This window comes from Prionailurus bengalensis, chromosome D2 (assembly GCF_016509475.1).
Source record: "Prionailurus bengalensis isolate Pbe53 chromosome D2, Fcat_Pben_1.1_paternal_pri, whole genome shotgun sequence".
In the NCBI taxonomy this organism is placed as follows: Eukaryota; Metazoa; Chordata; class Mammalia; order Carnivora; family Felidae; genus Prionailurus; species Prionailurus bengalensis.
Genome location: NC_057351.1, coordinates 75,261,980 through 75,288,955, shown reverse-complemented (window position 1 = coordinate 75,288,955; position 26,976 = coordinate 75,261,980). Strand labels below are relative to the sequence as shown.

General features: G+C 52.9%; 1 protein-coding gene across 1 annotated transcript in view; it reads right to left on the bottom strand.

Moving 5' to 3' along the window:
- GRK5 (G protein-coupled receptor kinase 5) overlaps positions 1–26,976 on the bottom strand; it is a 217,969-nt gene that overhangs the window by 118,668 nt on the left and 72,325 nt on the right. Inside the window, exon 2 of the mRNA XM_043597688.1 lies at positions 844–939. Coding sequence (XP_043453623.1) covers positions 844–939 — 96 coding nt within the window. The remainder of the gene's footprint in view (positions 1–843; positions 940–26,976) is intronic.

Below are 26,976 nucleotides of genomic sequence, written 5' to 3'. Positions count from 1 at the left end.
GTGTCCTCATTTGGTGAGTTTGGCTGTGCCAGCCCCTTAAGAAACAAGGTCCCTCTGCTGTTCGAGGTGCTTTGCTCTGTGTGGGTGCCGGATAAAGAGTTCTGGGCTGTTACCACTGAACAGGCAGCCCCTCAGTGAGCACACCAACATCCTCAGCAAGAGGACAGGGAGCCTAGACATTCGCCTCACCCTCAATTCCCAAAGCTTTGCTTGCTGAGGGCAGAGCCCACAGTCTCCAGGAAAGAAGGGTGGAAAGCTATATGTGGGCGCTCAGTGCCAGGCCTGGCCCACCTCCACCACCCTCCTACAAGCTGTGCAACTTTGGGCTGGTTGCAGAACCTCAGTTTTCCCACCCAAGAGATGGAGTAAAAAAAAAAAAAAACAGTACTTGCAGGGCGCCTGGGTACCTTAGTTGGTTGGGTGTCCGACTTGATTTTGCTCATGTCACGATCTCATGGTTCATGGGATTGAGCCCAGCGTTGGGCTCCAAGCTGACAGCACGGAGCCTGCTTGGAATTCTCTCTCCCTTTCTCTCTCTCTCTCTCTCTCCCCACTATCCCCCCTCTCAAAATAAATATATAAATTTAAAAAACAAAACAAAACAGTACTTGCCTCCAAGGGTAATTGGGAGATAATCCTGCCCAGCACACACCAAAGTCAATGAGTGTTAGTTCCATCTTTACGTCAATTAGCAAGGATGTCAGCCTGGAGCTCCTATCTGGAATCACTTTGCTGCACTAATTGTTTCGTATTTGACTCACTGTCCAAATAGTTTGGTTGTAAGTGGGCTCCTTGCTCCCTTCCCAGCCCCTTCCCATGCCCCCTCCAGGCAGGGCAGCTTACCTATGGTCCTTCGGAGGTCTTCACACTGGCTGATGTGAGGAAACTTCAGGATTTCCTTCCACTTCTTGCTTTTCCCCTTGCGCTTTCCTCCACCCCCTGCAGAAATGGAGGGAAAAGATGTCGGGCTGATGTTGGTCTTGTGGAAGGCTCCAGAGCCTGTTTCCCATCCCGGCGAGCCTGTCCACCAGCTCCAGGGGCTGGGAGACAGCCAGGGGGCTCAAGGTCAAGTCAGTGGCACACCCCAAACCCCCCAGGCACACACACTCCCTCCTGACCAGCATCAAGCCTGTGTGTTCTCCCCACACAGTTGGGCCGGGCTCCTCAAGCAGCAGGAGCAGATGAGCCCCTCCAGTCATCCGTGCCTGAACCCACACCAGTTGCCCTGTTCTTTCTCCACATCTCCCCCTGCTCTTCAGGCCCCCTGGGTGCCCAGTCTCTGGCGTCAGACTAGACCCCAACCTTCCCACAGCAGGGGCCAGGCCGGCTGGACTTAATATTGCCTTCGGGCTTGGGAAGTCCTTGCGGAATGGATCCACAAGTGAGTGGACTGCAGCCGCCTCACTGCCTCCTTTTGTCCTCTTGTTTCCTGTGGAGAGTCCCGTTCCCCAACTGGAGGCCAGATGTTGGGAACAAGGACTTCAATTTCCACTTGTCTTGTGTACCCCCTTCTTCTCCCTCCCCCACAAACCCCAGGGTCTCAGAGGATGTATACTCAAGGCTGGAAGGACTCCTGAAGGGCCCCATCCTGCCTCGCATCCTCCTCTGTGTACATGTGCGATGAACACGCACATGCTAGGGATACGCACGTGTGATGGACGTGCACGCATGATGAGCACACGTGCAATGAATCTGCACACACAATGAACATGCACACACAATGAACATGCAATAAACACGTGGAGCTGAGTAAGGTACACACTCAGGGCATTCCCACCAACCACACTAGTCTTATCCAAGGGACAGTGGACAGATGTCCGAACGCTCAGGTGTACAAACAGCAAGGGGAGGCACCAACTCTGGCCTGTGTTCCTGAGCCCACCGGCATTTGAGCCTCAGACCTGGAGGCCCCTCTGTGTCTAGTGGCCAGGACCTTCCAGGAACTGAGATGCCATTGCCCACCATCCACCTCTAGAGTGGCCTTAGATACCACTCACTAAAGATCACATAGCTCTTTAGGTCCCTCCGTATGTTAGGATATTGAGGGCCTCTCACCCTCCTCCATGTAGTCAACACCCCAACACCTGTGGACTTTAGAGCCCAGTTAGAGACACAGGATCTGGGGTAGGGCCTCGGCACCCTGGGCCTGCTCCTTGCTCTGGGTTGGGTGTGCAGCACCTCCAGCCTTTAACCCTTCCAGAGCGTGCCTGGGCCCCCCTCTCCAATCAGCAAACCAAGGGATACAGGAGGGCTTAGCTTGTGCCCACCCAGACCCAGTGTGTGCCCCAGGGCTGGCAGGGAGCTGGTCTCAAGGAGTGGGGATCCCCAACTGTCAACCCTGCTGCCCTGGAAAGCTAAGGCCGGGTTCCCCATTAGCAAGTGGGTTGGCTTCTGAGGCTGGGACCAGGACCCCACCCTGGGGGCTGGGAAATAGGAGAGGGAGCTGATGGTGGGGGTGTCCTTTCTCTGCTCTCTGCTTGTCCTGTCTTCTTTTCCTCTCAAGCCTCTGCAGAAGGCAAAGGCCTCAGACTCTACAGGACAGAACAAGTGTGCATTAGGCATTTGCTGTGGCCAGGCACCATTTGAACATTATCTTGTGTAATCCTCAGAATGTCTCGTTGAGGAAGAGATCACTGTGAGCCACGTCACAGATGAAGAAACAAATATCCAAGGTTGAGCAACTCGCCGGCTGACGACCCATCTGACTCCACACTTGCTCTTTCCTCTAACCAGGGTCAACACACATGTGCGCACACTGCAGAGTCCTTCCCCGGGGCCCTTCCCTGGACTCTCTGCAGTCCTTACTCTAAATCTACAAGGCAGGACTATTACTGTTCCCCCCTGACAAATAAGGAAACTGAGGCATGGGGAAGAAAGAAGCAAGTGGCTTTCTTTATTGGCTTATTAATAGCAGAGCCAAGGCCCCAACTTGAGTAGACTCTGGACCCCAGGCACCCTCACCTTTGGGGTACATTGAAAGGTAAACCTCCCTTTGGGGTACATTGAAAGCCAGGGAAATTCTCAGGGATAAAAAAAATTACTGGGGTCAGACCACAGAAGTGATGCAGCATCGAGTAAGAGGAGCAGGAAAGGGGATCCCTCTAGCCGGGGCCCAAGCTTGCAAGCTCTGGGAAAAGACGTCACCCCAGACACCTGCAGACTTGTTCTGCTTGACCCACACATGGCTTGTTTGTTTGCTGTTCACTGAACCAGTTGTCAAGATTTCAAACCACGAGGAGACTTCACATGCAAATCCAGATTTCAGATTTCTCTCCATAACGAAGCATCCCACATGGCAAGAATGGGTTAGAGCTAGGGAACAGCTGCTCCCGTGGACAGGCCGTGTGGCCTGCTTGGCCTCTGTAGGGATTAAAATGTGCATCCCCTAGAAAAGGGCCGCCCTCTGGAGACCTCAGCAAAGTCAGATGCTCCCGTCTCAGCCCCCACCAGGCTGGGAGGTCAAAAGGGGCCATTAGAACAAGAACTAAGTCCTTGTCCTTTCCTATTCCTGCACTACTCGCTCCCAGATCTGGCTGGAAGAAAGCACATTTGTGTGTGTACGATAAAATATACACAACATGAAATGTGCCATCTCACCCATGATTAGGTATACGGTCCAATGGCACGGATACATTCACATTGTGATGCAGCCATCACCACCATCCACCTCCAGAACTCTTTCATCACCCCAGACTGGAACTCGGGACCTATTAAACACTAGCTCCCTCCTCCCCCCAGCCCCTGGCAGACACCATTCTATTTTCTGTCTCTGAATTTCACTCCTCCAGTGAAATCACACAGTATGTCCACTTGTGACTGGCTCATTGCACTTAGTGTAACGTACACGAGGTTCGTTCATGTTGCAGCGTGTGTCAGATTTCATTCAGTTTTTAAGACCAAATAACATTCCATTGTGTGTAGGTACCACATTTGGTTTATCCATTCCATCCATTTTTTTAAATTTTTTTTAACATTCATACATTTTTGAGAGACAGAGAGAGACAGAGCGTGAGTGGGGGAGGAGCAGAGAGAGGAGACACGGAATCCGAAGCACACTCCAGGCTCCGAGCTGTCAGCACAGAGCCTGACATGGGGCTCAAACCCACGAACTGTGAGATCACAACCTGAGCTGAAGTCAGACGCTTAACCGACTGAGCCACCCAGGCGCCACCAACCATTCATCTACTGATGGACACTTGGGTTGTTCCCACCACTTGGCTTTTGTGATTGGTGCTGCTATGGATATCTGAGTCCCTGCTTTTAACTCTTTTGGGTATATGTCCAGGAGTGGAATCACTGGGTCATATTGTAGTTCCACTTTTCTGCAGAACTGATGAAGTCTTCTGGATAGTACAGATCACCAGGCTATACTGCATCAGGCTGTCTCCCAACTCTCTGTGATCAGAACCCAGGGATGTGATTTCTGGAAAGGCCCATCCCCCTACCCCCCACCAGGTGATTCTCAGGTGGCCAGTGTATGGAAACCAGGAGCCTATTTTACATGCATATACGTGTGTGTGTGTGTGCATAGTTCTTACAGATTAATTGAACCATTAGGAACATTAACCCAGACTCATTCATTCACTCAACCAATATACGTTGAGCATCTACTAGAAGGAGCTGGGACAAGAGACACAGGGTGTCACCATCTTGGGGCTTCCAACCTAGCAAGGAAGACAGACATCAAAGGCTTTATTTCAGTGGCTCGACGCGGGGGGACAACTTTGTCCTCTGGGGGACAACCGGCAATGTCTAGAGATATTTTTGGTCATCACAGCCGGGGCGGGCTGTGATACCTACTGGCATCAGGTAGGCAGAGGCCAAGAACGTGGTTGAGCACTGTACAATGCGTGAGGAAGCCCCCCACAACGGAGCGATCTGCTCCAAAATGTCAATAGTGCTGAGGTGGAGACACACTGCTTTATTTAACAAGCATTTGGACCAGCACTCAGAAGGGCAGGGTTTGGGGGAGACATGTTTGGGGCAACATGTCGCTGAAGCTGGAGTTAGGAAGGGAGGGGGTACCACCCAGGGAGCTGTCCCGGGCCAAGGGGGCAGACTTTCCGGCCCATGTGGGGCTCCTTTCCTCCTAAGGAGTAGGAGCCCCCAGAACAGGGCAGGGACTGTGGTAGGCAGAATAATGCTCCCCAAAGTGTCACCTGAACATGTTAGCCTATATCACAAAGGGGAACGAACATTACAGATGGAATTAAGGGTAACAGCGGGAACATTATCTCAGGTGGTCTCGGTGGACCCAGTATAATGGTTAGAGTCCTTACATGTGGAAGAGGGGGAAGAAGAGTCAGTTTAGAGCCATGCTGTGTGAGGAAGACCAGAAAAGCCACTGCCGGCTTTGAAGACAGAAGGGGCCACGAGAAGGCGGGTGGCCTCTCGAAACCACAAAAGGCAAGAAAACAGATTCTCCCTGGGAGCCTCCAGAAAGAACGGAGCCCTGCCCACACCCTAGTTTTAACCCAGTAAGACCCATGTCAGACTTCTGACCTCCTGAAATGTAACTCATTAATTTGTGTTCTTTTAATCCATTGGGTTTGTGGTATTTGTTACAGCGGCGAAAGGACACTAATCCAGGGACGCTCTGGCCATTAGGGGTGTCCCCCTAAATGGCCACTGGGATCCTGAACTCACCTGGCCTCCAGTTCCTTGGACACAAACCCTGCCCCTCCATAACTCAAAGAGGTCGCCACTTCCAGACAAATAGTTAGCTCTTACGTGTGCTGCTGGGTTATTAGATGACATATTTGATGACTGAAGTGTCAATACTCTATTATTTCAGTCAGACCTGACTGTCTCTCGGGACCCTGAGGTGGTGAGGCCCAACACCCTGCTGCAGAAGTTCCTGCGTGTCCTGGCCCTGTGACCCCAGCTGCCCCAGGCCCACCTCCCTGCTTGGGAGGATGTCAGGCCTACAGGGAGCTAAGGCCACCACCTCTCCACTACTCAGGGCCCAGCCAGGCCCCAGCAGCTGGGATGGCCAGTTCCCAGGCCTGCCCATCAACCACTGCTCATCCGTTCTCCTTGACCAGTTTCAAAGCCCTTCACCATGTGGTCACAGTCTTTCCAAGCTTTATTTTTCTCCCTGCCATTGCTCTCGGGACCTTTGAACTCACTGTTCCTTCTGGCAGTAACATCTCCTGCCTACCTGTGTAAATGACTTTCATCCATGCTTCAAGTCTTAACACAGGCATTCGGCTTCAAGGCTTCCTGTGCACCGTATGGCCATCCAGGAGGGCCTTCTCTGACCTCAGTAGCTGAAGTGGGGCCCATTCTCTGCCTTCACCACTGCCATTAAACTGTGTTTGGGAGGCCCTGGTCAGTTGGGCAGCCTGTCTCTCTTGCACACACTCATCAGCTGACAGATTCACTTATCTGTCCCAACAGATTCCCTTGTTCTCCCAACACATTAAGCACATTTTCACTGATGGGTCCAACCTGTATGTGTGAAGTTACTACCAGATTTCCAGGACCAGCCCCAGCTCTTACCAGTATCTGACATCTTCCTATTTAGTGATTTACTTGCCAATCCTTAGTCTCCCTGTTTGAAGGAAGACCATGGTGGCAGAGACCTTGGTTTCTCTGCTCTCTGTTGCTCCCTCCTTGGCCCACTGTGGATGTGCAAACAGTATTTGCCAAGCAGATGCAGGCGTTGTCCCTGTGATCCCTGCATGCATCATCCTCTCCCCCATGACCCCACAGGAGAAGTTCCTGACCCCTCCACCTGCTGAAGCCCGCTCTTTCTTCAAGCCCCAGCCAGCTGTCCCTTCCAGGGCTGCCCTTGAGAGGAAGACTCCCCGCCCCCCACCTTGCCAGGCCTACAGCCTACTCCCGGTTCGTCCCAGACCTATTCAGTGTCCCTCCGGGGGGTGGGGCACCTAACACAATGCCTGGTTAATCACAAGCTTTCATTAAGTTAGGATGACTGACTGGGTAAATGAATGTTTGCCGGAATAAATGACAATGTCCACCCCACCCTACCCCCAGCAGTCTGAGGTTAGAACTGAACTGGGTTCTGTATGTTTGGTGTTCATTAAAGTGGCATTAGCCCCATTTCACAGATGAGAAGCCAGAGGCTCAGGGAGAGGAATTAATGGGATCCGTGAATGAACTCCCAGCCATTTCTTGTCTTGAGCAGCTTTGTGTTTTATTTGCTTTACCATCTGTCCCACTGCTGCCCATAGTTTATCTTTCGTGTGCCGGAAACAATCAGTGAACTGGACACGGTCCCTGGCCTCAGGGACATCCAGTTCATTCCAGGCTTCAAAGAGCAGAGACCATGGGGGTGGCCTGGCAGGCGGGGGGTGGGGGGGGGGAGCAGCTCCAGCCGGGAAGGGGATGGCAGCAACAGGGACCAGGGGGCCAGACAGGAAGGGGGAAGAGGCCAAGATGCGGGGGGACATGGGCTGAAGTCTGCCAGCCCACGGTTCTGAGGAAAAGCACCAAAGGATCAAGATGGCAGGTCTTGATCCTGGAACGGGAAAGAGTTTTGCCTTTTCTCAAGGCAAAGCCTGGAGAAAGGTGGGCAATGGGAAGATGGGAGTCTTCTCTGACTCTGGACCTCACCCCCAGCTGTCCCCATAGGAGGGAGGGGGCAGCTTGCAGGAAGGAAATTGCTTAGCAAATCATTGCTGCTTTCTCTAGTCCCTAGCGTCCCCCTCCATTGCCAGCAATGGCCTCACACGGGGGGGGGGGGGGGGGCGTGGCTAAGGGAAGTGTGATAAGGGGGTGGCAGGGCAGGAGAGAGGCAGCCAACAGAGAGGGCTGGGGGGCTCCTCCGGCAGGAGGGCCAGTCTTAGCAGGGAGTGGAGTGTGGGACTTGGGGACAAAAGGCAAAGTAATAGTGGCTCCCATGTCTTTAGCATGGGCCACGCACTCATTTCTTGTGCTCCCATGGATACCCCCAGGGAACAATAAAAGGATCACCCCAAATAAACTGCCACAAGAGAGCTGTCACTATGGGGGAAGAAGCTGGCTTACTGTTATTCTTGTTGCTTGTGCTGTGCCAGAGGGAGGTATTTGTGCAGGGGAGAGGACTGAGAGAAGACAGCACTGAGAACGAGAGGGGGCAGAGCAAGGTGGACCCGTGTCTACTCCGGGGGGTGGGGGAGGAGGGTACGGGGGAGGGCTCTGGCTCTGTGGCAGCTGGATCCCAGCAATGACAGCTTCTGAGCAATGAGGAGCCTCCAGCCCCGTGGCCAGACAGGCACAGCCGAGTGGAACTGCCAGCAGAGGCTCCTCCTCCAAAGGACACTGACAAAACCAGCGGCGGCAGTGACCCCGATGGTCTGTGACCTCGTTGGCTGGACTCCTTTGGGCCCTGGAGCATCTCTTCCCATCCTTGGAAGGAAGTGGGACAGACCTCTGCAAAACAACTGGCCCTGGAATCCTCATTAACCTTATGGTATGATATATTTGATCCGGAAAGCGAGGCAACGTGACACTTCCTGTGCTCTTGGGGTCAGGGGACAATCAGCTATGACATCATCGCACTTAATTCTCACATCGAGTCCATGAGGCAGGTCCTGCTACGGAACCCCTTTTGCAGGTGAGAAAATAGTCTCAGAGAGGCAAAAACCTTGCCTTAAATCACTCAAGCAGCCGTGTCACAACCTGAGCCAGGAGCCAGGTGCCGGACTCTCAGTCTAAAGTTCTTTCTTCCCTGCTGGCCAACGAGCAGTTCATCAGGGGAAGCTTCCATGCATTTGCTGGAAAAACCTTCCTTCATGCCCTTGAATCTGAGGTTGAGTGTGGCTCTTGGACTGGCAGCATCAGCATCACTGGAGAATTTGTTAGAAATGCAGATTCTTGGGCCCCACCCTAGACCTATTGACTCAGAAACTCTGGGAGTGCACCCAGCAGCCTGTGTGTTAACGAGCCCTCCAGGTGATTCTGATGCTCAGCCAAGCTTGAGAACCACTGCCCTAAATTCAGAGAAAGTCCCTGAACATCACATGGGAAATGGGAGATGGAACCACTCTCTCTGGGAATTTCTCTCTCTAAAAAAGGATTTGAAGAGACACAGCAGAGTTGGGACAAACCACCAAAAGTGTTCCTCCCAGCCCCCATATTCAGTGATCCTGGGACCTGCCTGACAAGCACCGAGGTCCCTGAAACCTGCTGGACTTGAATCAGCTTAAGCCACTTACCAGGCCACCAGCCAGGGCGAGAGGCAAACTGTACAAGGGCCCTCCTGTTTCCAACATGCTCGGTGCTGGCCCATAAGGGTCCAGGTGGGGGATCCAGTCTCAGGGAACCCTATTCCATGCCCCCAGGCCCTGGCCTGGCTCCTAACAAGCTGGACAGGACCCCCCACAAACCCCTCCTGTACCAACAGTAAGTACACACTTCCCCTACCACGTGCCTCTACATTCTGACAGCCTCTGGACCTTGATTGTTCTACGGATCCCAGAGAGGAGGGAACCACCTCTGGAGACGGGCTTGCCGGGGTCCGCAGAGGACCTGACGTGTTTCGAGGGCTCTGAAGAGGGAGAATGTTTTCCCACAGAGTATGTTCCTCTAGGAAAGACTTGTCAACTCAAATCGAAAAACAGTATTGGTGAATACAGTTCCAGCCAAGGTTAGCAGGAAGAGAGACTCATTTGAGTTGACCTGCAAAGGGGATTGTTACCAGGATCATGGGGGCCTCTAAGAATCCAAGGAAAGGCAGCCAAGAGCAGCTGGGTTTTGGGAATAAGAAGGCCATGGAGACATGGAGAAGCTGGGGCTGGGGTGTCTTTCCCTCACTCCACCAGCTGCCCCTCTGCAGACCATACCAGGCTCACTCACCCCCTTGCACAGGCCCAGCTGGCCACTGGTGTACAATGAAGAATTTGGCCTTTGTCTCTGGTTCCTGGATGGTGACCTCTAAGTCCTTGGAATTTTCCAAGTGACAGAATGGCATTTTTATTCATGCGGGGCCCCCAAAACCATACCAGAGTCTATGCTAACAAGATGGCTTAAGGTGGGGCTGACCACGCCAGAATGACCAACCATACGATCGGGTAGGTTCTGAGCCTGGTGATACTATCCAGGGAGAGATGAGCAACTAGAGATTGGGCTCAACCCCATGGCCAACGATTCCATCACTCCCGCCTAAGTAATGAAACCCCCGGTAAAAGCTCTAGGCGCCAGGCTCAGGTGAATCTGCTGGCTGCTGCCGGGAAAGTGATGCATCTCCTGCAGACCTTGCCCTATGCATCTCTCACGTTTGCTGGTTTGGTTGTGTCCTTTTGCTCTAACAACATTGTAAGTAAAGTGATCTGAGGTCTGTGAGTCATTCTAGTGAATTATCAGCCTGAGGGGTTGAGAGAATCCCTGAATTTGTAGCCTGCCGGTCAGAAGTGCGTGCAGCCCAAACTTGCTGCTGGGGTCTGAAGGGAGGTCAGTCTCTGGGACTGTGCCCTTCATCTGTGCAGTCTGTGCTAAAACTCTGGGGTAGTTCGTATCAGAAATGTATTGTAGCTGTCTGGGAATGCAAGCTGGTGCAGCCACTCTGGAAAACAGCATGGAGGTTCCTCAAAAAAACTAAAAATAGAACTACCCTACGACCCAACAATGGCACTACTAGGCATTTATCCAAGGGATACAGGTGTGCTGTTTCGAAGGGACACATGCACCCCCATGTCTATAGCAGCACTATCAACAATAGCCAAAGTATGCAAAGAGCCCAAATGTCCATCGATGGATGAATGGATAAAGAAGATGTGGTATACACACACACACACACACACACACACACACACACACACACACACAAAATGGAGTATTACTCGGCAATCAAAAAGAATGAAATCTTGCCATTTGCAACTACATGGTTGGAACTGGAGGGTATTCTGCTAAGTGAAATTAGTCAGAGAAAGACAAAATCATATGACTTCACTCATATGAGGACTTTAAAAGGCAAAACAGATGAACATAAGGGAAGGGAAACAAAAATAATATAAAAACAGGGAGGGGGACAAAACAGAAGAGACTCATAAATATGGAGAACAAACTGAGGGTTACTGGAGGGGTTGTGGGAGGGGGGATGGGCTAAATGGGTAAGGGGCACTAAGGAATCTACTCCTGAAATCATTGTTGCACGATATGCTAACTAATTTGGATGTAAATTTTAAAAAATAAAAAATTAAATTAAAATTAAAAAAAAAAAAGAAAGAAATGTATTGTAGCTGTCAAGGACCCCGAGTCCTTAGGTTCCCCCTGGCCTGACTCACCACCTGCCTCCCAGAACCCTGATTCTTTTAATGTTTATTTATTTTTGAGAGAGAGAGAAACAGAGCATGAGTGGGATAGGGGCAGAGAGAGAGGAAGACACAGAATCTGAAGCAGGCTCCAGGCTTTGAGCCATAAGCACAGAGCCTGATGCAGGGCTCGAACTCGCCAGCCGTGAGATCAGGCCGTGAGATCATGACCTGAGCCGAAGTCAGACGCTTAACCGACCGAGCCACTCAGGTGCCCCCAGAACCCTGATTCTAAAGTCCCGGCCACAGGTCATGGGCCAGCCTAGACTCTGCACAATCCACTCAGTTCTGGCCCTTGCGGAAGGGAGGCCTTGGGGCAAGAAGGCAGGCTGGCCAAGCAGCAGGCCTCCCTGGGGCTCGGGCTCGAATGTTCGGAACAGAAGCCCCCACGGCAGCAGTGCCAGACATCACCAAAGGCGGGCTGGGCAAGACCACAGAAGCAACCACCCTCACTTCTAGAACATTTGGGTGCTGCCGGCCTGAAGGCGTGGTGGGAAGGAGTGCAGGCTTCAGGAGCCCCCGGATTCCCACTGGGGCCCCTTCTTCCTCCTGCTGCCACGAGGTCTTCCCCCCAGCGGATGGCCTGTGGGCTGCTGGGGGCCACAAGGCTCGGAAAAAGTCAGCATTATGCTAACGCAAGGGACTAAACCTGTTAGAAATCCGAATTATGTGGTAAAGCAGGTCTTTACAACACTTAGGGGGTGCGGGGAGCATGAAAAGTGGAGGAGCCTCTCTCGACGCACTTTGATCAAGGTCTGGGGAGTTCTCGAGTATCCTGGTGACTGTACGTGGGAAGGATCTCTCTCTGTGTTCCCAGCACAAGAGGCCGATGACTCACCCACTCTTGGCCAGTCAAGTGGAAGGTAGTGTTACAATTTCGCCTGTGACGTCTGTGGGGCTAAAGAATCTGTTCAAGTCCTTTCTACCCAGGTGAGCTTTCAAGACTCGGTTTCCAAAGCACTGCCAGCAGGACTGGCTTTCCAGAAAATGCCGCCACGGGGAGGCTGGGAGTGTTCTCAGAGGCCACGGGCAAAGCGGAGGAGGCCGGTTTTTCTGATAAGGTAGGTTACCCCTGAGTCTGCTGCCTCCTACCCTTGCCCTCCCAGCACTGATATTTCTGTCCCATCCAGCCGGGCTCGGCCGCCTTTGCCACCACCAGAGCGGCCCCCCGGCTGAAGCTGATGAGGCAGGTGTGCAGCATCTCACTGGTTCAAAGTCTCTTTTCATCCAGCCCCGAACAAGGCAACTTCCAATTATAGGACCCAGCTGGGCCCCGCAGCACTTGCGTGGTCTCTGCCTCAGGGCACCCTCCTCTGTGAAGTTTCTAGATGCCTCCTGCCCTCAGTTCCTCCACTACCACACTGTCCCAAAGGGCTGGAGCTGGGAGGTCAGGATCTGGTGGTGCCGGGGACAGGGTGGGTGGAGATGCCCTGATAACTACCCGCTGATTGGAATGTTTGGAGGAAAATGTAACCTGGGGCCGCCAAAGGCGTCTCTGGCCCAGAATCTCCTGAGATGAGACTGTGCCGTTCATGCTGGATCCAGTCCACGGCCCCTCAGGAAGCACCACGGAGCCTAGGGTCTTCGAGCGTGTTCTGCACCTTCCTAGCTGGCATAGGACCCCCAGGGGTGGGCCAGAGGGGGAAGCAGTGGGGGGGGGGGGGGCACTGAGCCTCTCCCCGCCCAAGGCCGCTTGCTTTCCACGGCCCGACACAACCAGCAGCGTCACCACCCAGCAGACACTGACCCTTCTTATCACTCCAGAGACCTAAGGGATAGGCCCAGAAGGCAGGCCTGAGCCCAGGCTCCGTTCAAAAGGTTGCCAGTCTGGTGCAGGTGCAGCCAGCCCAAGGAGCCACCTGCCCAGAGTCAGCGAAGAGAGAAGGCAGAGAGACTGAAGGCCTTTCCAGGCCCTGTTAACCCGCCTGGGAGCTGAGCTCAGCTGCTTAGCTGGGGGCTCCCTTTGTTCAGTGGACTCCCCGCCCCCACCAGGAAGGCGGGCAAAAACCACGGTGGGCATTCGCACACCCCAGGCCCGGAGGACGTGGGGAGGCAAACACCCACAGTTATCCGACCCCAGAACGTCTCCCCGAGCCGCAGCTGCAGCCGCGAGAACCTGAAACGTCCAGCATGCCCTTGAACGGAAGTGCAGTGTGGAAGTGGCATGAAACACGGAGGGTGGCACAAGCCACGTGGGGCCTGTGGCCTGTGGGCAGGTCCCAGCACCTCCGGGCCCCCCTCACGGCCTCACCACAGTGGGGTTTCCAGAGAAGAAAAACCTCAGCCACCACCAGAAGGATCCCACAACCTCAAATTAGGAAAACCCAAACCAACACCAGGCCTGGTAAACGGTAGCCATGGGGACAGGGAGACATGGCCCCTCTCCAGCTCACTGAGCCTGCGAGAAAGGAGGCCGCTGGTGTGGCTTTGGCAGGGCGGGGAGGCAAGGGCACAGGCCCTCCTAGGAAAGCTTGCTGCTGAGGGCGGGGCGGAGACTGGGCCACCTCGACCAAAGGCTGCCGCCCCTGAGTGACAGCTGGGCTGTGGACCAGGGACTCGCATGCGCACTGCCTCGAGGCTTCCTCACTGCGATGTGATACGTGGGTACTTATCTGTCACCTGCACTGTCACCTGAGCCATGCCACACAGCGGCTGCGTGGTCTCGCTAAGTCACTCGGTGTTTTCTCCGGCAGAGGATGAGGCTGCTATGCCATCGTTTGGCTGGGTTAAGAATTAGAGCTAAGCGTGCAAAGTTCTCAGCATAGAGTAGGGGCTCACTAAATGCAGCCATGATCACCAACCTCCAACATCAACATCACCATCATCACCACCACCATTATCACTGTCACCATCCCTACCACCACCATCCCCACGAAGCCATCACCACCATCACCATCACTAACGAGAACGCCCTCCTCCCCCCACTGCCACCACCAGCATCGTCACCACCACCCAGTTGCCCACCACTGCCACCATCAACACGCTATCTACATGACTTGTGTTGATAAGAGAACTGAGAACACGGAGTGGGCCAGGGACAGACAGCAGGTCTCAAGCCCAGGTCTTTCTTCTGACTCCAAGTGCAGCCATCTGTCCATCCTACCACTCCTCCCCCCGACACACACACACACACACACACACACACACACACACACACACACACACAACTTCCCCATCAGCAGGATGTCAGCATCTATCCCATGTCTGTCAGAGGGTACCACAGGGAAATCATGCCTCCATGATATGGACCCATTTCCTCTCTGACCTCACCTGCCCCGACTCCCTCCCTCACACCACACTCTCCTCAAAATCCTCAGATGCCCTGGGTACCTTCCCACCTGAGGACCTCTGCTCTAGCTCAGGAGTCAGCAAACGTCTTCTGTAAGGGCCACATGGAGTCTCTGGGTCACAGACAATCTGTGAACAAACGGGCTGTGTTCCAATACAACTTTATTACAAAAGCAGACAGCAGACTGGATTGGGCCCCAGGGTCTTAGTTTGCCTGAATTTCTGTTCTTGCTGTTCCCTTTGCCTGGAACCCTTTTACTTTTTCATTTGTGCTACACCCATAACCTTGTAGCATTCTGTGTGGCTCCTTTATTCTGTCCATTGTTTGTCACCTATCTCTGCCCCTCCTTCCACTGGAATGTAGGCTTCATGAGGGCAGGAATCTTGTTTTATTCCCTGCTATTTCCCAAGCACCTCGAACAGTGCTCGACACATAGTAAAGGCTCAATAAATCATTTATGAGTAAGTAGATGGATAGACAGAGAGGCAGGGCCAGAAGAGAAGAGATGGTTTCCAAATGGACTTCAAAACAAACAAACAAACAAACAAAAAACCATACCACACACCATAGCCTTTTCTGAGCTTGTGTTTTCCTCCCTCAAAATGGGAATCCAGCTGCTTTCCCTGGGAGGGGGCAGGGTGCAGACAGCCTCTCCTGCCCTTCCCCTCAGTTATGTCAGCTCTCCCAACCCTGAACTTAGAGCCCCTTCTCCATGGGCAGCGCAGAAAGGCAGGGTGGGGGCTCTCATCAAATGGGCAGCGTGGGACTTCTGATGCCTCTGTCCGTGGCCTGAGTGGCCCCAGGCCACCTCGCCAACCTCTCTGGGCCAGTTTTCTGATTTGGAAAACATCCAGAAGCCCTTTGTAAGGGTCAGACAGAGCACATGCTTAAAACCCTAGCGCTGCACCAGGTACCAGGTAGATACTAACATGATTTAAACCCTGCCGCTCCCCATCCTGGCCCCCCAGACCTCCCCTCCCCTCCCTGGGGCTTTCCACTGTTTGCTCCATTCCTCTGTGTCTCTTCAGGGCTTGAGAGAAATTTCCTTCAAGTGAAAGCAGACACCTCATCCTCTTGCAAACACTGATGACCTTCTTAAAAATGTCCTTTCCAAGGAAAACCATATTTCAAATGTATTTTGGGGCTTACTACACTTTGTCCACACCGGTTTTCACAGTTGAGAAAGTTTGGCCACAAAAACTAACTTTTCACTGCAAAAGTAATCCTCTTCTCTCAGCAAAGCCCAAATTTGGTTACTTTTGTCTTCACTATGTTTTCTTTCGGTTAAGGAAGAGAAAGGCTGGGTGGGGGGGAGAGGGGGGTGTGAGCTGACCCCGGAGAAAAGCCACTGGCAGCTGTAAGTTGGCTCCAGCGGCCCAGCTGTGGCTATTTTGTTGGAGAAATAAACAGGACTATTTGCTCATGAAAAAAATGCCCCAGTTTTTCATACGATATTCATAAAAATATTTGCATTTCCCTGTGAGTAATAATTACTTCTGCTGCCCCCAGAATTTTTGCATCACCTACCTAAAAGAAGCTGAACAGATTCTTTAGAAGGCCCTCCCAATCATTATCCATCCAGCGACCTGGGGATGCTGTGGTGTAGATACAACTGCCCATATAGGGCTGGGAGGTCTGAGGTACAAAGAGGAAAGGGAGGGCCAGGCCCTGGTCTGAGTGCTCCATCTTCTCTGAGCCTCAGGACACCACAGCAAAGTCGATTTACTGTGCACATGAGGAAACAAGCCCAGAGAAGCCAAGTATCTGGCCCAGGTTCCCCCAGCCACTAAGTGGCTAAGCTGGGAGTTGAACCCGAGAACGCCTGGTTCTTAACTCCCAGCCCACGAACCTGATGTGGAGTTATCTCAAGAGACACATGAGAACTGACCCCTCAGAACATTCCCCCAAAGCCTGAGGCCACAGAAGCCCAAAACTGGTGCAGCACAGAGACAGCTACAGAGAAAAGAGTTCCCAATGCAGAGATGAAGTCTCCCAAACTGGGGTCCAGGAGAGAGTTCTTGATTCCCATCTACCTTCATCCGTGCTTCCTCCCCCAGCTTCTCCCTCTTGGCAGATGGCACCACCATTCATACAGGCACTGAGGCCAAAAACCTATGTGTCATTCCTCATTCCATCCTCCTCCTGGCCTCTATGGTAAGCAGCCTCCAAGATGGCCCAGTGATTCTTGCCTCCTGGTATTCATAGCCTGCTCGGTCCCCTCCCATACTGAACCTGTGTAATCAACAGGATGTGGCAGAAGTGATGGAGTATGACTCCGAGGCTAGGTCATGAGAGTCAGTGTGCCTTCCTCCCTGCTCTCTTGGATCACTCTCGTGAAGGGCACTTGTGCAGACCTATGAAGAGGCTCATGTGGGGAGGAGCTGAGACCTCCTGCAGACAGCCAGCATTAATTTGCCAACCATGTGAATGAGCCCCCTTGGAAGTGGAGCCTCCAGCCCCATTCAAGCCTTCGGATGATGGCAGCCCCAGCCGACATCTTGTCTGCAATCGCCTAAAAGACCCTGAGTGAGAACCACCCAGCTAAGTCACTCCCAAATTTCTGACCCACAGAAACCACGAGACAACAAATGTTTGTTGTTCTAAACTGCTAAGTTTAGAGCAATTTGTTACACAAGTACAGTTAACTAACACTGCCTTCTGCCTGCAACCATCCATCAAGTCCTATGGATTCTACTTCTAAATGACGTATTGACTCTGCCATCTCCCTTCTCCTCCACGGCCACTGCCACGGGCCAAGCCACCATCACATCTCATAGGATGACTGCAGACTGGCCTCTCTGACTCCATCTGGTTTCTGCCTGACCCATTGCAGCCTGTAGCATTCTACAAATGCAAACTACTTCCAGTCCCTCCAGTGGCTCCCCGTGGCCCACGGGATGAAACCTGAACTCTTTGCCATGAGCCATCAGGCCCTTCAGGCCAAAGCCCACCTGCCTCCCTTCCCTGGCCTCATCTCCTGGTCCACTCTGCTCCAGCTGCCCTGGGCTGTCTTTTGTTTCTCATATACATCAGCTCTCCCCACTCAGAGCCTATGTCCTGGCTGTTTATTCGGCCTGAAACACCCTTCCCATCGCCCTACCTTCACTTTCCAGCTGAGAAATCACCTCCTCAGAGGGGTCTTCACTGATCACCCTGTCTACTGAGCATGATTCCCCATCAGTACTCCCCATCGCTACGTCTTGTGGATTCCCTTTACAAACTATAATGACCTGAAATTAGTTTATTCATTTATCTATTAATCCTGCTTATTACCATCCACTCCTCTCTATCCCTTAGGCTACTTTTTTGGAAGCTGGCACCATGACTGTACCCAGTGCCTGGCACCAAGCAAGTATCCAATAAAATGTTAAATGAATGAATAAATGCATTTCCTGTCTTAATGTGATCCCAGAAAAATCCCCTGTTGTTTGAGACCTTGGAATCTCCATCAAGGAAACCATTAACTAACTAGCCATGAGAGCCTAGGTGTGCCTTCCCCTCTCTGGGCCTCAGTTTCTCCAGACAAGGAGCTGGGTGGAGGAGTTCTCAGGTCCTATGGTCCTTGTGATGGATCTGAAAGCAGTAAAGCCACATTCTGGGGATGTCTGTGTGCTCCCGGAAGCAACCAGAGGGCCTCACCTTGGAGTCTACACTTTGTGTAGTGTTAAGCACTTTGTCCTTAAAGATCAGCTCAAGGCAGCATCTCTGTGGAAAGAACTGTTTCCTTTAGAGGATATGTAAATCCTTGACCCAGTAAAGTTCATGGGCTACTTCCACCAGGAGCACACTGTACCTGAGAATGAACCATGAGCCTGAACCATGAGCCCAGGAACCACCTGTGTTCCCTGCAAGGACCTGAGGACTAGCCCACCACCTACTGCTGTCATAGACTTTGGCCCTGGCTCTGCTTGCTTGGCCCACAAAGATGTGGCAGGCATACAGTGTTCGGGACCACTCAGAGGAGACCAAAGACAGTGGTTGGGGAAGTGGAGCGTCTACCTGGGGACTTGCAGAGGCAGGCTCTATACTGGGGTCCCAGGCCCCCCATGACCATGTTCCGTCTGTACCTTCTCCTCCTAATTCCATTACACAGCAGAGTAAACAGGGACAAGGCAGTTGGCCTTACAAAGTCTTCCCCTAAAATATGCTTCCTTCACTGTAAAATGGCCGAGGAGAGCTCTATTTGGCAGATGAGATTTCTACCCTTAGAAATTCAGAATCAAATCCAAATACAAAAAGCAGAGACTGCCACAGGGCGACAGCAAGTGGAACATGGGTGACTTAGCTTCCTATCGATGCTGTAACAAATCACTGCAAACTCAGTGGCTTAAAATAACATGAATTTATTATGCTGAAGTTTTGGAAGTCAAACTGGGCTAAAATCAAGGTGCAAGTAGGGCCGGTTCCTTCTGGAGGCTCTGGAGGAGACTCTGTGCTCTCACCTTTTCCACCTCCCAGAGGCCATCCATCCTGCGTTACGTGGCTCATGGTCCTTTCCTTCATCTTCAAAACCAGCAGTCACCTGCAAGCATCACCACTCTGGCCTCTTGCTCTGTAGTCCAATCTTCCTCAGTCTCTCTATTGTAAGGACCCTTGTGATTACATTGGGCCCACCTGGATAATCAGGATGACCTCCCATCTCAAGATCCTTCATTTGATCACATCTGAAAAGTCCCTTTCACCATGTCAGTAACACACTCAGGTTGCATGTGGATGTCGACATCTTTGAAGGGCCCCTTATTCAGCCTGGCACAGTGATGATTAAGACCATATGTTCCAGAGCCAGGCTGCCTGGGTTTAAATCCCAGCTGTGTCCTCTACTAGCTGTGCCACTCTGGGCATATCACTCAACCTCTCTTTGCTTCAACTGACTCCTGTGTGCCTCACAGACATAGGAGTCAGGACATGATGTGTGTAAAGCATTTGGCACAGTGAAGATAGCTCAGTGAGAGAGGGCTGTAATTATCCCCTCCTCTCCACCAGAGTCAGAACTAATGGGTGTCAGAGCTGGGAGGGACCTTGGTGATCACCCAGCCCTGCCCCTCACTGAACAGCTGGGGACAAAGAGGCCCAGAGAGAAGTGAATCACCAGGTCATACAGTATTTTCTCAGGCAACTCCCCGTTACCCTTTAACCACCACCCGATACGGACTAGCCTGAAGGAGGGTCTGGCAGGGTGATCATGGTCCCCTGGCACCCTGCCCTATGCCCAGTACCTACTAAAGGACACAGCAGCCAGAGTCACACAGTGGGGGAGCGAAGTGCTCCCCAGCAGAACAGCTGCAGGAAACATCTGCAGGTGCAGAGGCCCCAGCCAGAACCTCACATGTCTGGTTCCCACCCCACCCACCAGGCTCAGGGGTCAGAGTCAGACACAATGCATCTTTCCCCAAAAGAGGTCAACAGGACTAACCTTGGCTAGGGACATAGAGACCCACGTTCAGGGCCAAGAGAAAGTGCTCTGGAGCGCAAATGGCAGCCAGGCCCCCTGTCTCTCTATGTGACCTCAGATTGGACACCTTTGGGCCTCCATTTCCACATCAGAAAAGCAAGGTACTGGACAGATCTGTGGTCTTCTCTGTGCAATCCAGGTTTCCGGGGTCCGGGAGGCCCTGACTAACTTTCAGAGAGTCCTAGAAGAGCCAGCCGTGCATGGACACAAAGCTGAGGCACGTGTCCAGCTTGCCTGTCTAGGCATCACAGTTCATCAGTGAGTACAGTTCAGGCTGAACAGACCTGCTCAGAGGTGCCTGTGATTAACAGAGAGGGGAACACAGTGACTCACTTCACTCAGATTGCCTGTTTTGCAGGCAAAATGCCTCCCTAGAAGGAGACAGGGATCACCATGGGTCCTTGGCGGAAGCTCAGTTAGGCTCTATTTCTTCCAGCCAGAGGGCTGACTCACCCCAAAGACTTTCCCCTCCCATAAATCTGGCCCAGACAGGCACTGCCCCAATGGTTCAATTTTCCCCACCGTCACACTGTCCTCAAACTGACTCCAAGGGCTCCTCCTAGAAAGGTCTTCATAAGGTTCTGTACGGGGTCTTTCCTGGTCTCAGGGGCAGCTTTTGAACAGAAAGAGGCCCAAAGTGGGGTGGCCTCCAGGGCAAAAGCCAGGCCTTCACTTATTTCCTCACTGAGAAAGTTATATCTTCTTGCCTCAGGGCCTTTGCACACGTCATTCCCTCTGCCAGATATATACTTCCCGTTTCATTGTTTTTAATGACATATTTCAAGGTTAAAGAGAATAAAATTTTTTCAATACGCATTCACATAGGTTTTGTCAAAATAATTCATTCACTCTGTATTGAGAGACACGTAGGCTATTATTTCCAAATGTTTACCGTCACAAATAAGGCTTCTCTGAGCACTCTGAGACACATCGCCCCCGCTTCACTGGCCACGTGTTCAGGTCTCACTTAGTGTCACATCATTCCCTAAACCCCCTTTCTGTCAACCCAAGAGTTATGTCTCCACTTGCCTCTCTCCCACTGCTCCCCAGTCTTTCCTTTAAAGCACATGTCATAATCTGTGTCTTTATTAGGTTTCCCTGCAAGAGAACAGGGACCACATCCCTTTTGCCACCAGAGATCGGTGCCCAGGACACTGCCTGGTGCCCAGTGAAGTGTCTGTAAAGAAGAAAGTATTTGAATGAATGACCGAGCAAAGGCGTCACCCCAGAAGCAGGCTATGCCATGTTCCTTTCCACTCAGGACTCAGAGATGAACCCGACACATCTTTCCACCTGCCCCCTGCTCTGCCCCCGCGTCTGAGAGCCCTGTGCCCTGATGAAGGGAGCTCTGGGAACTGGAAGGCCAGAGGCTCTGGGCCAGACCCTCAGTGTACCCTCACTCACAAGGTGAGGTTAAGGAAACCTTCACCCGGGCCCTCCCACGGCTCCTCACGGCCAGGCACCAGCTCCTGTGCCACCACGGCAGGTCTGGGCGGCACTTGCCATGGCCATGCTGATGCTCTGGGAGCCCCCAGAGCCAGAGTCTGTACCTCCTCCCTTGCACCCCCGCTCAGCTGGAATGGACCAGCCCCCACCTGCTGGCCACACCTGACCTTGAGGTCAGGCCAAGGAGTAGGTCTGAGCTGTGTGCCTTCGCTTGCTACCAATCACTTAAAGTCTCTGTTTCTAAAGCTTCAAGAGAAAGTGCTGGATACAGAAAACTGGGTGGGGGGTGGCCAAGGAAACAAAAACAATAACAGCCATTAGGTGCTGTTGCCAAAGGACGCTCTTTACAGGCTGACCCGTCCCAATCCCACAACTCGACAAGTCAGTTCTGGCTCTGACAGATGAGGAAACTGAGGAACAGTGAAAAGTGGTGATTTCATTTTCCTTTTTATTTCACTCGCCTGTACCTAAGTCCCAGGAGCAGGACTCCATCATGACCTGACCAACACCCCCAGAATCACAGCCTGCCCCCTTGAGAAACATCTTGGCCTACACACGAGGCACTTCCTGCCTCCTCCATTTAATTCTGACACTGGCTTGTAAGGTTTGACTGACCATCCTCATTTCAGAGGTGAGGAAACTGAGGCTTAGGGTCCTGTCCTTGGTAATAGCCAGGAACGGTAGAATTAGTGTTCTAACCCAGATCTTTCAAACATGAACACTCAATCAATGCCTCTGAAGTAGGGAGACCCGGAAGCTGGACGGTCAGAAGCTCCAAAAGATATATAATACAAGTCACATAGGCAATTTTAAATTGGCTGCTAGCCAATCAGAAACGAAAGAGAGGAGCTCCCGGGTGGCTCTGTCGGTTAAGCATCAACTCTTGATCTCGGTGCAGGGCATGATCTCATGGTTTGTGAGTTCAAGCCCTGCATCAGGCTCTGTGCTGGCAGCGTGGAGCCTGCTTGGGATTCTCTCTCTACCCCTCTCTCCCTCTCTCTCTGCCCCCTCCCTACTCGCATTCTCTCTCTCTCTCAAAATAAATAAACATTTTTAAAAGGTATAGAAAGGAAAGTAAAATTAATTTTAAGAACATATTTAACTCCATAAATCCAAAATATTACCACTCAACATGTAATCAGCATAAAAAATTGTTAATGAGGCATTTTTACTTCTTTTCACACAAAGTCTTTGATACCCGGTGTATATTGTACCCTTAGAGCACATCCCAGTTCAGACTGGCCACACTTCAAGGGCTCCACGGCCACGTGTGGTGAGCAACTACCGGCCTGGCTAGTGCCTGTCTACAGCAAGACAGAAGCATGTAAGACCACGGGCAATTCGTTCGGTCTCACCCGCCCCACCAACCAGGACTTCCTGTGTGTCTGCCGTGGGTCAGCAGCAGGAGCAACCCTGCACCCAGGGGTTTCCGTAGGGAGGCGGGTAGACACAGAGAAGGCAGCAATGAAGGGCACCACACCTCACCGTTCAGCCCCAGAGTTTCACACCCTGTCCCCATAAAGACAGAGATGGTCATCTTTCAGGCCAGAGCCCCTGAACTGTGGTTTGGAAAAGGTAGGCATATCACACCCCCCTCTCCTGGACGTCAGAATAATGACGACCCCTCCTCCCTGCTAAAGAAAACTTGATGTAACAACCTCCTGGCATTATTTTCACCCTCAGACCCTAAGGGAATCCTTTGAGTTCCTCCACACCTGATGAAGGGACTCCACCTCCCACCCATTGGCAGGAAGCTGCAGGTGGCAGGCCCCAGGCAGCTGTGGGGGCTCAGACGCCCTCAAGGGCACGCCCAGCAGAGCTCCTGCCCAGGCCCAAAGGTCCCCTCTCCCTATAGCTGCCACCAGGCCTGACCCCAGAAGCAAGTCCTCCAGGAAAGGAAGGAAAGAAAGGGAGGGAGGAGAAGGGGAAGGGAGCCCTCAGATGACTCCCATTAAGATACATGCCCTGAGGCGCCTGGGTGGCTCAGTCGGTTGGGCATCCAACTTCGGCTCAGGTCATGATCTCGCAGTCCGTGAGTTCGAGCCCCACGTCGGCCTCTGGGCTGACAGCTCAGAGCCTGGAGCCTGTTTCAGATTCTGTGTCTCCCTCTCTCTCTCTCTCTGACCTTCCCCCATTCATGCTCTGTCTCTCTCTGTCTCAAAAATGAATAAATGTAAAAAAAAAAAAATTATAAATAAATAAATAAATACATACAAAATAAAAAAAGATACCTGCCCTGTCGGCTCTGTCCCTGCAGTCTCAGCCGCGTGCACAGAGTGAGCACCTCCCTGGGGAAGTGGGTTGTCGGGCTCCCACCCCTACACAGGCCCTCAGCAGACGACTGGCAATGGGACAACATGGGACACGGAGGACGGTGCTGGGCACGGGCTAAGGAGTCGGGGCAGGTCAGGGAGCCTGGCCACTCACTAGCTGGGTGACCCTGGGCCAAACACTCTTTGGGCCCTGCTCGCCGCATTTGTGAATGAGAATGAGATTTGCTTTGCCGCTCAGGGTTGGGAGGAATAACCGAGAAAACATGTATGGCTCCCAACTCAGTGCACGGTGAGAGCTCCGTCCCCCGCCGCTCTCACTATTGTCCCATCCTTGTCACCAAGGACCAACCACTTCTCCCCATGCCTTTCCTCTCCCCGGTTCACTCCGCCGCCGGCCGCATCTCGCTCCCTGCGCCCATCAGCCAGGGGTGCCCAAGGCGGCCTCTCAAGCTGTTCTCAGGCACTAAACGCAGTCCAGACCCATCCCCAAGCTCCGGGTAACATCACACTGGCCAGCCTGCCTCCAGGCGGGATGATGGACACTCGCAGGAGCCGGGCATCACACTGGCACTTCAGGGTAAGCCAGGATCCTGGGTCTGCCCGGGGAGGGGACGCGGGGCACAGTGCAACCCTGGGTGGTGAGCGGATCAGAGAAGCCCTCTCCAGCCTCAAACCCTGGAGACACCCCGGATCTTCACCTGCCCTCCCCGCCTTACATTCCACACTGAGTCCATCTCCGAGTCTGTGGGGCTACCCGAAAACACCTGCCTGTTCCCTCCCTCCGTCTCCACTGCTGCCACCTGGACCAGGCCAGCATCCTCTCTTGCCACTCAACTGGCCCAGCCTCCTTCTGCTCTCCCACCTGTCTGTTCTCGCCCCCTTCAAACCATCCCCGCCCAGCTGCCAGGGTTGGCCGAGCTCAAAGCACACCATGGAATTCTCTCACTTAAAGTCCTCCAATGATCTCCAACGTGCAACCGCCCTGCGCACGACCCGCGCCCGCCTGCCTCTCGGCTCAGCCCCTGCCACGCCCCAGACGCACACTCCACTGGGCACCTGACCTCTTTCTCATGCCCACCTCCGGGCCTTTGCACCAGCTGTGCCTCCTGCCCCACCATCCGCTGATGGCTCCTTTCTGACCCCTGTGATCCTATGCCCCCGTGGAGGCTCCCTGGGCCCCTCTACAGTGACACTTCCCCTTGCAGAGACTGTCCCCTCCCCTCGTCGAATTCTGCTTTATCTCATCGACTCTACAGTATCTATCACTATCAGGAATTATTCCTGTTTATGTACTTATAAATTGTTTCTTTCCACGTGACACGATCTTGTTTGCTTCCTGGTTCACTGCCAGTCTACCACCCCCACCCTAGGGCAGGGAGAGCATCTGCCTTGGTCACTGCTGAGCCTCAGAGTCCAGACCATGTGAAAAGTTAGCCCTCCATAAATGCACGTGACCATCCTCTACTCACTGAGCAATCTTGAGAGGGTCACATCTGAGCCCCTCTGAGCCTTGAGTTCCCCCTTGTGAAATGCTACCTCCTGTCACTGACCCTGAGGGGGTGGGGGAGGCGAGGGGGGTCAGGGAAGGAGGAAGGGAGCAGATACTGTCAGCACCAGAACAACCTTTGCCCAGTGATAGCGTCCACAAGCAGCAGTGGGGCAGGTGGGGCGTCAGTCACCCTGGCAACAGGCGCTCCTCTAGAGGCCCCGGATAGAGGCCCCAGGGAACCCCAGATCTCTGCGTACAAGGAGGCTGACAGGCCCCACCCTCTCCTCAGGCTCCTGAGCTCTGCTGCCTCTGCTCAAACGCCTGGAAAGACCTGCTTTCTGGCCCCAAGAAATATTTACGTTTTGATTAAGTCTGGTTTTAAACCAATAGGTAGGCTGGCCAGAAGCCGATACACCAAGCCAGTCCAGCTGTAATAACACAGTGCACTGGGTGGGGGGGAGGCGGGGAGTAACAAAGGTGGGACCACGGGAGGAATCGCCGGGGTTCCACGTGGCCCCCGACCCCATCCTCAGCCTAAGCCGCCTGCTGGAGAAAACGAACAAGCAGCTCTTGTGAACAGAGGTGGTCAGCACTCCAGTGAGCCCTGGAGTGCTGCCTTGGAAATAAACATGCAGAGCAAGGAGTGCCCAGACCAAACCTGGCCTCGGGAAAGTGACCGCTACCCTTGGGCTGCCCCCACCCCCAGTAAGAGCCTCCCTTCCGCCAGGTGGGGTCTCCCTCAGGAAGCAGAAAGTGAGTCTGTTCCAAAGTGGGGGCTTGTATCAAGTCACATTTGTAACCAGAGGACTCCACTAACCATCCACAGTTATGAGACTCCAGGAGGCTGGGACTAAGCCCAGGTATTTATTGTACTATCTTCCAGTCTCCTTCAAAGTGTGATTCTGGAGGCAGTAAGTGACATCCTAAAGGAAGGTGTACTCCTGAATTCAAAATACCCAGTAGCCAAGACCTGCCTCATCACCCACTCCCTGCCTTCCCACCCAGAAAAAGTCCAGGCAACTAACAACTGCTTCAAAAAGGTATCTTTCTTTCATTTCTGGGCACTTTCATTGGAAGTCAAGTTTCCTGGGCAGAATGCAGGATTTCTGTTTGTACCACTTGCAGCTACAATGGCAAAAAGGTTTCACTAAGCCCACGAGCTCCAAACAGATGGCCGTGGCTGCCTGGAGTGCCAGGACCTAAGACAGGGGTCAGGCTCAGTGGACAGGAGTGCCACAATCGATTAGCAATGTCTGCCACTGGCACAGGCAGGGAGAAAAATGCTATGCATGCTACCTGTTTGCTGTTTAGGCTTAGCTGCAAAGCAAAACCTATACGGGAATTCAGAAAACCCAGGATTCAATTGTAAGGAAACATGGTCAAAACGGAGAGCCAGGGGCTTTTGGAGGACCAAAGCGCCACTGGCGATTTCTAGGGCAAAGGTGACAAATCACTCCCAGAAAGATCAAGTCACTTCCTTGGCAGGCTGTCAGATGGGACACATCCCGAGCCACTACCATCTGGACTATCGCTCAACCAACAATCTGCTCCCAGCTCCTCAGGGTGACACAATTCCAGACTTCTCCAGGAGACGAAAGGGCGTTTGACCTTTAGGGCCCAGAAATAAATATCCAGAGTTATGAACACACTTTGCTGCTGCACTGGGGAGGCGGTGGTGGGGTGGGACAACAGGCATCCCATTTAAAGACAAAGAATAAGGAGCAGCTGGGGCACAGAATGTTCCAGTAGCAGGCTTCTGTGCCTGTGCCAGG